We start from the raw sequence: 12,699 nt of genomic DNA on the forward strand, positions 1-12,699 counted from the left end.
CTTCCTCCGGGCTTCTTTTTTCCAAAGACATAACTTGTAGTATCCGAGGAGGAGGAGGAGGAGGCACAAAGAAGAGCCGCCGCACGAGAAGAAGGCGACCCCACGAGCATCCCTCCCTCCCTTTTTGTCACAAGCTTCACCTGCAAGAGGTAAGACTTTGAAACATGCCATTACCCTACACCACTCTGTGTGTGTACCTTTAGGAAGGGAGGGAAGGGGGTGGGGGTGTCGGACAAAGAGCAAAGCGAGCCCCCCGACTCCCCCCCCCCTCCATGACATCCGTGTTGTAACCTCCAGCTCCCTAAACAAAGAAGCCCGTCCGATGCAATCATGTTCTCCCTTTCTGCACTTGTAGGCATCCTCGCGGCTGCTTTCTCCACCGAAAAGGTAACACGCGCACACACACACCTCCCACCTTGCCTCACCCCTCCCCACCCCCCCATTCATGTTCTTTTGATCGAAGGGAAACGGTGCCATTATTGTTTTTAGATTGGCTCATTAAAATTAGCATAATTGTTTGAGGAGAAGCAGCGCTTTGTCATCAGGCGCGTGCACGCACACAATCACGATTCACTCGTGTGCATTTTCACGTTCAAGCTGGATATTTAATGACTATTTTCAAATCATTTATTGCGCCTACAAATCAAATGGATTAAATGATGGAATTTTTGGGGATATGTCTATCCTTTACGAGCTGAAGCTTGTGTCCGAACTTTGAAAAAGAAAAAAAAAAAGCCCCTTGTGCTTCTTTAAGACGCTCGTGGTAATGTGTCTTTGTCATGGAGGACAGGCTCACGCTGTCATGATTGTTGAGGGAATACGGCAAGAGGCTCGGCATAAAGCCTTGGGGGCCTCCGTTGTTCAAGTGCCGTCGGTTGCCCAAGAGCCACAAAGGAAGGGCCAAAAGTCTGAAGGCAGATGTGCAAGCCACTAATCCTCCGAGCTTGTTCTATTCAAAAGTCTTCACTAAGTTGCTCGTGCTTTGAGAAGGTCACTTCATCACTGGCTTTCCCAAGTGTATCTAAATTGAGTCACTTGAAGAAGCTTGTGAAAAGCTTCTCTTATTTCTGCAGTTCTCTAACCTTTGACACCATGCAAGTAGCACCTCATCCTGACCCGAACCGAAACGTAACATGTCACCCCCCAAATAATATAAATGTCAGCAAAAAGTAAAATCAGTGGAGGCTGCAAATGGCTCCCGAGCTAGACTTTGGCCCCCACCAGCCTCCTAACGTTTTGTATTTTCCATTCTTTAGATTCAGCAAACACCGGCCACTCCTGGTCCTTGAACAAGCCCCCCTCCCGAACCCCCCTTCCCCTCCCCGCCCCCGCTCCGTCCCGATGAAGGAGGCAGACGCCATCAAACTATTTGTGGGGCAGATTCCTCGGAATCTGGAGGAGAAGGACCTCAAGCCCATCTTTGAGCAGTTTGGCAAAATCTACGAGCTCACCGTCATCAAGGACAAATACACGGGCATGCACAAAGGTGAGCACGCGGATTGCACTGGCGGATAGATGTCGCCATGGAAACGGTCACACCCCCTTCCGTCTCCTGCGGCATGACATGGGGAAAACACGCTCTGTAAACTCTTCCAACTCGAATCTGTAAAGAGAAGGCCAGGCAAACTTGAGATGTCAGAGGGGCGTGTGCGTGCCCGTGCGTGTGTGCGCGTGCGTCTGTGTGTTATGAGGCAGATTAGGCTGTACGCGCCAATCAGGGTAATGGGCCTGTAAACCCGTGTGATACAAGCAAAAGAATCTGCTGCTTTGAGAATCCGCTCAGTCGTAGTAAGCTCCTCTTAAAGCAATGAGATGGACCACAAGATGCGTGCGTGCGTGCGCGTGTGTCTCTCGTCCGTCCCTTGTAAACATGCATGCTGCAAATGTCATCTTTGGAAAAAACTCAATCGCTCTGCTCTCACGGACGGACGACCGCTGGACAATCAAGTTAACCGTGAATCGATAGGTCAAAGTTGCGCGGATCTCATTGGTGCTAGAGTAAAAAGTTCAGTTTGACGCGAAGGCTCGGCCATCTTTTCGTATGAAAAAATGTGTTTGCCAAGAAAATGTAAACTTGAAGTCAACGTGGTGCTCTTGCACAGTCTGAAATGAGGCCCAGGACACTTTGCGGGAGTCATCTCGACAGCCGCTTCTGGCAATTTCCATCCACTTTGTGGCTTCTGCTGTCGTCCGAACCTCCCTCCCCTCCTCCCTCCCCTCACCCGTCCCTCCCGCCATCCCGATCACTGTGTCCCGTCTTCCTCTTTGCCATACGTACCTTCATCAGGCTGTTACCGGGATGCTAACCTGCTGCCAATCTTGTTGTCTTAGTGCTGGTGACAGGTGTAGTAAACGGCTCCGGCCAGCCTCCCTCACACATGCAGACGCAGGTACAGCCCGTAGGCAACCAGCGATTGGGGGGGAAGGGGTAATTGGAGTGATCGTGAGGCATGCCTCGTGGTTGGTATATGCAGCCAGCGTAGACGTCAGTGAGTGACTGTGCGGCGGCTCGGCCCGCTCGACCCCGCGCACACGTCTGTGGTGCCGTGCCGTGTGCGTGCCGTGACGTGCGTGCCGTGCGGTGTCCTCTGCTCTAAAGTGCATCATCATGCTGCTCTTAGCCATCCTTGCAGTGCATGAATGTGAATATTCATATCTGTAAGTCCCTCGTGGCAGCTGACAAGTCATCAGGGGTAGGCGGGGGGGGGGGGGGGGGGGTCCTGCAGGAGTCCTTCAGTCACGCTGTAGTGGGGTCGTGTGTAGGGGGAATCCGATAGAGTGCAGCAGAATATTTGAGCCCGAAGCGGCCTCCTCCTCCCTCCTGGCTCCTCACTGCTTGTCTTTGTGACAGGATGCGCCTTTCTGACGTACTGCGCGAGGGAGTCAGCGCTGAAAGCCCAGAGCGCCCTGCACGAGCAGAAAACACTACCGGGGGTAAGTCACTTGCGACTCGCGCACGCCGTCCGAACCCTTCACGCAACTCATGCAACAAGCACACGGGCGAGCCCGCCTCCCCGTCGGAATCACGGCATGATGTCAGAGATACAAAGGCGGCAGGCGACATGCGGCGTTCATCCAATTAGGGCCCCTCCGAGGGGGCTGACCTTTCTGTCAAATTCATTTCCCAACTGCGGCCTTTGACTCATCCGCTGACCTTTCCCCCTCCTGATACGTTGAATTGATGATTTTTTAGTCTTTGTCCTTCTGCCTGGCGCATTTACAGACAAAAACCTTCACCAAAATAGCAGTGTTAGCAATGCTAAGCTATTTTTAGCGCAATGAATGGACCAAAGTTAGCCACGGATGCTACATTGTTAGCATGACTTTTTGGAATGGCGTGTTAGTACAACAGATACTGTCAGTTTTATGTTTTGGAAGAAACATTTAAAAAGACGTGATTAACTCACTACTGTGCCTTTGCCCTGTCTACTCAGTTGTTGGCAAACAAGGAATGTTTTTCTTGGCTCGGTGGTTGGTGACGCAACAAATGTTCCAACATCTGCCATCTCTCGTGTCTACCTGCATTTTGTGCCGGGATTGAGCGAATTTTTCCTTTTCTTCGTCCCTTTCATTATCTCCTTTTGCATTCACATGATCCTCGATCTGTCCTCTGCTCATCTTTATGTCCAGCACTATCTCTCCCGAGCGCTGGGGCAATTTGCCGGCATATTCTGGCTACCACTGGCTCCTTTCTCCTTTGCAATGTCTCCCCGCTATGCCTTCATGTGCCTTTTTTCCCTAATGTCCTCTTCCCCGCCCCGGCCTCTCGTCCTCCTCGGATTCTGATTTCACAGTCACTTATGGCGACCCTTCTTCTAAATCTTCCTCTCTACATTACCGTCACCCCCCCCCCCCCCCCCCCCCACCCCGCCACTCTATGCTGCCGTCCCCCCTCACACTTCGTTTCATTTCCCCTGCTCTTGATTAGTTGACCCTTTTGACCGTTTCACAATGCCCCCCCCCACACACACACACACACACAACCACGCTCACACTCGCAGCCTCCTCCGCAGCTCTACTTGTTAAGCTGCATGATTAGTTTCTCACAAACTCATTTTCATAGTCCGGTGCCGGCTGGGCTCATCATGGGACGAGAGGGGTTGAAGTGTGTGTGTGTGTGCGTGTGTGTGCGCGTGTGTGAGTGTACGCTCCATTCAACGATGGGTCTGTCCGAACCCGGCTGGGAGAAGAGCAAACGAGAAAGAGGCAGATGGGCAGATGGCCTCCATTCTGCACCTTCTGTTTACTTCTAAGAAAATACAATCGCGCGTGCAGAGATTTGATCAGACTCAGTGGCTGAAAAGCAATACTGGGACATGTTTTGCCATATTTGATGTCGCGGCAATATTCCCTCTAGGATATGAAGTCAATGATTTAGATCTCGGCCTCATATCGGTCCCCAAACTTCCATTGAGTGGTGCCTTGAGATGGCGCCTGACCCTTTTCAAATCATCGGGCATGAGTGTGTGCTTCTGCTTTCACTTTGACTGGCCTTGAAATCCAAATTCCATCTAAAAAGCAAGCTTTGACTTTGCCGTCAATCGCAAAGACTCAAACACCCCCCCAACCTCGTGGCTTAATTCTGACCTCTGACCTCGGAAACAGACCGCCAACCTCCTGCCACTATATTGCTATTCTAACAAGACACACAAGGTCATCTTAGGATATAAATATATGTATATAGTATATATCATATTTCAGAGGGGCCAGTACCTACGACCCCCGCCCCCCTCCCTCCGCCGGTGCTTCTGCGTTCACTTTGCATACATGCTGCCTGAAAGCCACTCAAATGAAGGCCCACGCAAATGAAGGCAAAAGCGGCCATGATCCGCACGTCGTCATCAGCTCGACTCTCAGCCGGCCGCTCACTCGCTCTCCCGCATCTCGATCTTTGGCGGCTTGCAGCTGCTCTGTAATCTTTTCCTTATCTCCTCCTTTTGTTCTCCGCTGTTGATCTCACTCTCTCAAATCCGCTCTTTCCTCCCTGGCCTGTTATCGCTCCCCTCATCTTTGTTCCACTTGAGAGTCGCTCCACAATCGGCACATACAAACACGCGTTTTGGCTCAGTCACGCTGACTTCCCCAAATCTTCGTGTAGGTGAAATTAAAGTGTGATAAGCAGCTTAGCAGGTATGTGCTGTCATGCTTCACTGCTGTCCTGGGAACGCTCTTCTTTAATTAGAGCCTAGCCTATCCACACACGCGCACACATGCACTCGTATACACACACACACGCACATACACCCACACACACTTCGCTTCCCATGACACACTGGATGCCTGCTAAATTATTAATCTGCATCATTGTTCCAGCAGCAATGTATCACTGCAATTGCTTGTGAAAATAAGCACTTTGTAGTCGCGCTATTGATTTAAAGGTGCACGGACATGACGCAATACTCAAGTGGCCACTGCGAAAGGAGTTTGAGCGTTGTGCGGCAGTCGTATCGTCACCGATGATTTTGTGTCATCAAGGAAATTATAGCCAATGACACAAGTGGCGCAAATGGCAACAAGAGAATCTGTAATTATATTCGTCATTGTATTAATTGAAAAAAAGGTGCTATTAGTCATCCCTAGTTGGTTAAAAGCATTGAAGCAGTGTGTATTTAAACATAAACGGTGCAGCAACACATGTAGATAGACAATACCAAACTACTCATAGGCCCATTTTCGTTTAGGTTCTGTGAAAAACAACGACTATTACTGCAGCTAAAAGAGCGGTTGGGATCTTCATATAAATCAATCTGACTGACTTTTATTGTACAGCTATGGTCCATTGATCAGCACATGGGGCAACAATTAGCATCTATGCGGCAGTGTCATACCCCTTTTAACCTTTAAGTCACGGATATCTGAGCACAGATGGTGTTGCAGCACATGTAGCAATAGTTACATGCATGTATTCTTTATCCTCTGCAAAGAACGACCAATATGATGTACGGTCCGTGCAAAGCGTGTAAGTTGGCATGTGTTTTTCCACTTGGAATGGAAGATGCCCGGCAGGAGGCCTCCCGATGGGGCAAAGCCATGATGAGCAATTATCCACTAGGGCGACTTTGTGGGCTAATTTAGCATATTTATGTGGTCAGCAGCACTGTTTACTATTCCCCTTCACTGCTTAGTGCTGCACTTTCAATTTAGAACGCAAGCATGCTTCCTCTTGCCTCCCTCTTTCATTTTCTCTCTTTCTCTCCTTTCTCCTCCTCTGCCTCTATCTCGCCCCGCCTGATGGGGTTTGTGATGTGTATCGCCCACTCCCCCCACCCCGCCCCTTCCCTCATTCTGATTCCCTATTTTTATCTTCGCTGTGTGTGGGATGGGAGTAGGGCGACAAATGTAGAATCAAGTGTGTGTGTTGTGAGTGGAGAGAAAGAGGTGGAGCCTGAGTTTGGGGGGGGGGGGTATAGCTAAGACCGATAGGGATTTAGCCTGTTTGTTTCATACAAAAGTCTTTGCCGTGTGTGAGCGCATTTGGCAACATGGAGACAGAGAGAGCGAGAGAAAGAAAGCCTGCCTCATATTTCACCACAAAAATGAAGCGCAATCTAATCATCCTCTCATAAAAGTCTGACCCTAGAGAGAAACCTGCCTCTTTGGAACACGCACACGCAGATCCATGCGTCGTCTTTCTCAGACGCACGCACGCGCGCACACACACGCACGCACACGCACAAACACACACACACACACACACACACACTCAACCAAGAACATTTGTAGCTCAGCCGCTCTTGTGAATAAATTTGGCGTGCTTGTGATGAGGCACATGATGAGCAGGATTGGATCTTTCTTGTACGTCGACCGGCACTCGCGCGGACCTGCTCGCCCACTCTTGAATTATAAAATGGCAACTTTCTAATATCACCTTCTCCCTGAGTATTCTGACTTTTTTTCTCGTCGTATGACAATATCCTGTCCTCCGTTCGCTTGGCGTCGATGACACTTTTTCTTTTATGAGGCACGACGTTTGACGTAGCGAGTTACGTTCAAGGTTAGAGTTAGCTATTAAGGAAACGGAGTGTGTGGTATATGCTAACATTAGCACGCGGGGAGACGTATGGAGGGAGCCATATGAGGAGTGAATGGAACGCGTCAGGATGAAAAAGGAGTCTGGGCCTCTCAGGAGCGGTCGGGCTCATGAAGAGGTTTGCCATGAATGCTGTCGGGCGAGACTGGGAGGTGCAAGGGGGCGGGGCTTAGCGAGAAGGACGTAAACAGACAAAAGTTTGCGTGGAGGAAGGGCCGGGTGGCTGCTGTGGGGAAGAATGGCGTCTGCGGGAGGCGGCGGCGCCGGCGGTGAGACGTCTGGCCGCACTTCTGTCACTTTGGGACAAAGACGTCGGTCACTGGTGTGTGCGCGGTCGGACAATTCGGGCCGTGACAGGACTCTGGTGGCGCTTGGCCTGCGACCTTTTGAATGCAATCTCAGTCCCGGCACACTTCGGCCCGCTGACGGTCATGTCAATGATTTGTTGGTTGTAAGTCGATGCTTAAGATGAAATGGTTTCATCTGAGTTTTTGAAAAATGTATTGAATGAGCTTAAAGTTGATCTGTAACTTTTCAATTACATTCTTAGCGTTATGCTACACGAAACCCAGCCGAGGTCATTCATGTCGAAATCCAAAAGTGTGGATCCATAAGGGAGAAAGTGCCTTCCAGTCTCCCAAATGCTTCGAATCCAACATGACAGGACAAAAAAATAGACATGACATGATTCTGTACTTTTCCGTTTCTGCTTTTTCAACTCGCCAAATGTGCTCTGCCTGCAAAGTAATCTCATCATTCCTTTTTTCTTTTTTTTTGCAATCATGAATTTGTATGGATTTGAGCTGCCTTTTTAATTCTTCAGCTCATTTCCCAAAGGACTTAGACTCCCCCCAAAAATAGAAAGAAGCTCCGAGCGCATAGGTCGAGCATTTATCCGCCGTAGTCCTGTTGGATTATGCGACGCTAAATCCAAAGGATCAAATTTCACTGAACGCTGTGCTCGCCTCCCTCATGCAGAATGCTCTGACAAAAAACACACTCATGTTAGACAAATCGACAAGGTGGTTAGTTCTGCTCTGTGCACACTTTCATGCCATATTTTTCGGGGGGGGGGGGTGCTTGAAAAAAAATGGCAGACCGAGAAGGCATGGTTGTCACGTACTCTTCAGGTGTGAAAAGTGGACAGCTGCGGGGGCGGGGGGCTTCTATGATGCTAGCGGACCCCGGTTACTAGGCGACGGGGCTGAGCGAGATGCCAGGTTGCTAAGCAACCCGGCGGATGCAAAGACCAACACGATGAGGAAGAGGAGGGGCTGTGAGGTCGTCCGCTCCGCCGCCGTTTTCATCCAGCTGCAAAAGAGTGTAAACAGCAGGGTCGTGTGCACGCGCAACGATTTTGCGGTGGCGGCGCTGTGTTGCGCGCGATGCGCCGCTCTACTTTCCCGATCCGCGCTTCTTCTCTCGCGGTATATATTTACAAAACAAGACCGAACGTGACACGGTTGTGAATGAAAGAAACAACCAGCTAAGAGGGAGTAGAATGGCTGCTGGGAAACGCGGGTATCACGCGAGATAAAATCATGCTGGATAAAAATAAAATGCATGTGAAAGTGTGTGCTTGCTGAGAGGAGGAGGGGTGTATGTGCTTAACATATGCACCCAAAATAATTGTCTCTTCTCATGCTGTGCACTCTAATCTCTTCCATCGTTGATTTTTGCAGGTGATTGCCCTGCAGCATTTTGCAGCGAAACACAACCAATACAAATATGGAAATGAATTAACACTGTCCTTTAATCCTTGTTCCAAATAGCCCCCGTCCCCCTCCCGCTGGATGTGGGGCAATGGTTTGTTCCACTGATTTTGCCAAGGTGGGGGAGGGAGCGAGTAGAATACGATTTGATTGGATAATCCGTGGATTTAATATCCCCTAATCCTCCCTGCATCACTGAAGGGAGGAAGATTAACTCTTGTGTGTAGAGGACGTGTTTGTGTGCGCGCAGAGAAAAGTACGAGCCGTGCATGTGAAGACACGAGCGCGTCTCCATTTGTGTCGACTAGAGGCACGGCATGCAAATTTGAGCGCGTTTGCATGCGGGCTCACGCGTGCATGCGCGAGGTTGTGCTTTCGAGCGGCCATTTTACGATACGTCACACATACGTCACATCGCATGCTCACGAAGCGACTCCCCATCCCTTGCGGATGCCGCTCAAAATAACAGAAAAACCACGCGAGCGAGCGCCCGCTCGTATGCAGATGGTTCTTCTTAATGACGTCTTAATTGGAACGTGAGTAATGAGAGGCTAATCTGACTGGAAAAGCGCGCGAGGCTCTCCTCGCGTGTGCACTGTCACGGAAAGAAAGCGCAAGGACGCGGCGTGTCTGACATGCGGCCGCCATACTTAATTGACAGCCCGACCGAAGTTGTATTGTGACACTGAAGCACTCGCTAATACTAGGAAAACGGCCCCAACTTGACATAAATGCACTCTCCGTACTCCGAAAAAAAGCACAGTTCATTCTTCCAAAGCAGCTGAAATCTGTTCTTGCGTACAGTGTGCGGCAAAGCACTTAGCGATTCTTTGTTTAGCACAAGATCGCAGCGGTCGCCCTTGGCAACTGGCATCCTTGTTTACCTAGCCCGTGCGTGTCGTCGTGCAGTCGCCACGGCAACTAGACGGTTTCCTATGCCGTTGGTTTGTCTTTGCGTGCTGAAGCGGCCGCCGTCTTGCGTGCGTGCGTTCTTTGCTATTTGAGCAGAAATGCTTCGTAAGAGGAGCCGCCCACTCAGGTCGCGACGCAATGAAGGCCCGATGAAGGCAGAGATGGAGGTGCTGAAGATTGGTGGCACAGATCTGGCAACAATCAGCCGCCCTCACGACAACGTGCGCAGCCTCAAATCGATGAACAAGACGTGGCTCATCGATGACTCGGTAGCGCGAGACAGATTGCCGCCCGAATGGGCAGCGGATGATGGACGGACGGACGGGTGGGTGGTGTGAATCCAAGGTCACTAGGAACACCGGTGCTGGTGTGTGTTTGTGCAAGTTTCAAGAAAGGTGTGAGGTTAAAAATATGCCTCGCGGTGCCCCCTGCCAACGCGCGCGAGCGTCTACGACGGCATCGATCAAGCGCGTGTGTTGACAGCTCAGAGCTGATGAATCAATCAAATGTATGGATCCGCCACTCCCGGCGCTGCGCCCTCCTCAATTAGCAGGTTGACTACATGAACGGCCTTAACACCCCTCGGGGAGCTTTCTACGTTCTACTGCGTGCACGGAACGCTGCTCCACGTGAATACTCGGAGAAAGCCCGAAGGACGCTTTCCCGTCTTTGCTATGCTGTCACTCATCACCGTTCGGAAAAGGGTGCGTCCTTCGTTTCACTCGGCTTGGAATCAATATTGTCCTTTTTCTCCAAATCATTTTATGCTTCTTCTCTTTGTGGAGCTCTCTCCCTTTCTCAGGGGAATTTTGCTCGCATTTCTTGACTTTTCTTTCATTGCCATCGTTCCCGCATGGAGCCCTACTCTTTCCCCGCTGGCATTAACTACTCTCTCATTTCCTCAGTGCTATGACTAAGCAATGTGTGTGCGTGTGCGCGTGCGTGTGTGTGCGCTGAAGGGCTATGCAGAACATGTGTGCGCATGCATGCATAATAAATCCCAGGCGATGGATCTTATTTGTCGTGACATTTTTTAGACAGAGCCAGTCACGACTGAATCACGCTTGCCTCTCCCGTCTCTCCCTCTCTCCCTCTCTCTCTCTCTCTCTCTCTCTCTCTCTCTCTCTCTCTCTCTCTCTCTCTCTCTCTCTCTCTCTCTCTCTCTCTCTCTCTCTCTCTCTCTCTCTCTTTCTCTCTTTCTCTCTTTCTCTCTCTCTCTTTCTCTCTTTCTCTCTCTCTCGCTCACTGGCTCTTTTTGAATCATCCTCTCCAGCGCCAGCTTTGCTTTCATCCTCCCACACCATCCCTCCGTCGATGCGATGCCTGCTGTACACCCCCCCACCCTCTTGCTCGCCTCTCCAGCGGTCCCATTCACTGCCTGTGTTCCTCTTGGCCTTCCATCTGCCCTTTATGTCGCTCCAAAGTCACCCGGGGTCCCGCAGGCCTCTCCCTTCTCAAATATGTTTTTTTCTCTTTATTAATTCTTTTATTTTGATAGACTGTGGCCTTCCCACATTTTGTCACTTCACCACACCTTCTCCTCCCTCCTTCTCTCCCTTTCTTGTCTTCTCCCCTCTCTCTTTCTCTCTCTCTCTCTCTTTCTCTCTCTCTCTCTCTCCCTCTCTCTCTCTCTCCCTCTCTCTCTCCCTCTCAACTCACTCATGTCCCTCATCTAATCCGTAGTCGCACTGTAATCCAGATCAGATGGCCTTCATTCTTAATCTCGTCACTTGTCTCTCCCCCGTGGTATTCCACTCCGATTATGTGTGTAAGTGTGTGTGTGTGTTTGTGACAGAGGGAGAGAAGGAAAGGTTGTGTGACAAACATCCTGGGTCAAACTTCATGAATGATAAATGCCAAATGTGATTTGCCAAGTACAAAAACGTACACGGAAATATTTCTTTTTCCTTTTTTCTGCATTTTCTGATCAAAAATAGCAACAATAAGCAGACGTATAGGTAACATTGTGCTGACATTTTTTGCTGGATTCTCGTCACTAATAGATTGGAAAGCGAACAAATGCCACTCATTGTCAAGTCCAGTTTACAAAGACCACCTGTACTCAGTCTTCTTTTTCTTCTGCAGATGAATCGGCCCATCCAGGTGAAACCGGCAGACAGTGAGGGCAGAGGAGGTGAGATACGCACGCACGCATGCACTGAGTGACAAAGACAAGGCTAAGACTCCAAATGGATCATGGAGTTGGAGAGTAGTCATTAGGGGAACTTGGCAGCCACCACGCTTGCTGTCTCCTCGTTCCACTGCAGTGACTGCTGCCCCCTGGTGGACAACAGAGGAAGCGTTCTACCAAAACACCAAAAATGCCCCCGAGCAGTGGGAAGGATGCACGGTCCGAATGTATAGCAGTGTACAATTGAGTCCAAATTTGTTGTAGTATATCACTGTCATGGAGTCAGCTTTGTGAGTGGAGCAAGTGGGTGCAAGTGTGGTGGGCAAGCAGGGACGTCCAAGGAAGAAAGATTAGCGTAAACAGAAAGGCGGACTCGGAATGGGAAATAGCAATGACATGGTTATCATCAATAGTTGCTCTTTTGTTACATAAATGTTGGAAGAACACGTGTCTTTTTTTAAAATGTTTTTGTTGAATCTCTTTGGCCCGAGGCGCTCCTGATGATTTCCTTCTCGTTGGTTTTGTTGCTCAGAGGACAGGAAGTTGTTTGTGGGCATGCTGGGAAAGCAACAGAGCGACGAGGATGTCCGAAGGCTGTTTGAGCCCTTCGGCAGCATCGACGAGTGCACCGTCTTGCGAGGACCTGACGGTACCAGCAAAGGTAGACGAGCGAGCGAGCGAGCCTTCTGCCGGGACGCGCCATTTCAGATCTTGGTTTGTCATTTTTCCTCCTCTAGGGTGCGCTTTTGTCAAATTCCAGGGACACGCCGAAGCCCAAGCTGCAATCGGTAGCCTGCACGGGAGTCGCACAATGCCTGTGAGTTGATGGTGCTTTCAAATGATTGGCTGCTGGCATCTTGGACGCTTAATTGTCTCCTAAACACGCGACGCTGGCTCGTAATGGCGTCGTTACG

The 12,699-nt window shown here is 50.1% G+C and overlaps 1 protein-coding gene across 2 annotated transcripts in view; it reads left to right on the forward strand.

The window, feature by feature from the left end:
- Positions 1–12,699, forward strand: part of LOC133160405 (CUGBP Elav-like family member 3) — an 18,066-nt gene continuing 5,367 nt past the window's right edge. Inside the window, exons 1-7 of one of the 2 annotated variants that reach the window (XM_061288018.1) lie at positions 1–149; positions 356–387; positions 1,257–1,486; positions 2,852–2,934; positions 11,740–11,788; positions 12,318–12,446; positions 12,523–12,602. In XM_061288018.1, coding sequence (XP_061144002.1) covers positions 1,342–1,486; positions 2,852–2,934; positions 11,740–11,788; positions 12,318–12,446; positions 12,523–12,602 — 486 coding nt within the window. In that variant the 5' untranslated portion in view covers positions 1–149; positions 356–387; positions 1,257–1,341. Of the gene's footprint in view, positions 150–355; positions 388–1,256; positions 1,487–2,851; positions 2,935–11,739; positions 11,789–12,317; positions 12,447–12,522; positions 12,603–12,699 lie in introns of those variants that run through there. The other variant, XM_061288017.1, reaches the window with a different exon arrangement.

This window comes from Syngnathus typhle, linkage group LG10 (assembly GCF_033458585.1).
Source record: "Syngnathus typhle isolate RoL2023-S1 ecotype Sweden linkage group LG10, RoL_Styp_1.0, whole genome shotgun sequence".
Taxonomy (NCBI): domain Eukaryota; kingdom Metazoa; phylum Chordata; class Actinopteri; order Syngnathiformes; family Syngnathidae; genus Syngnathus; species Syngnathus typhle.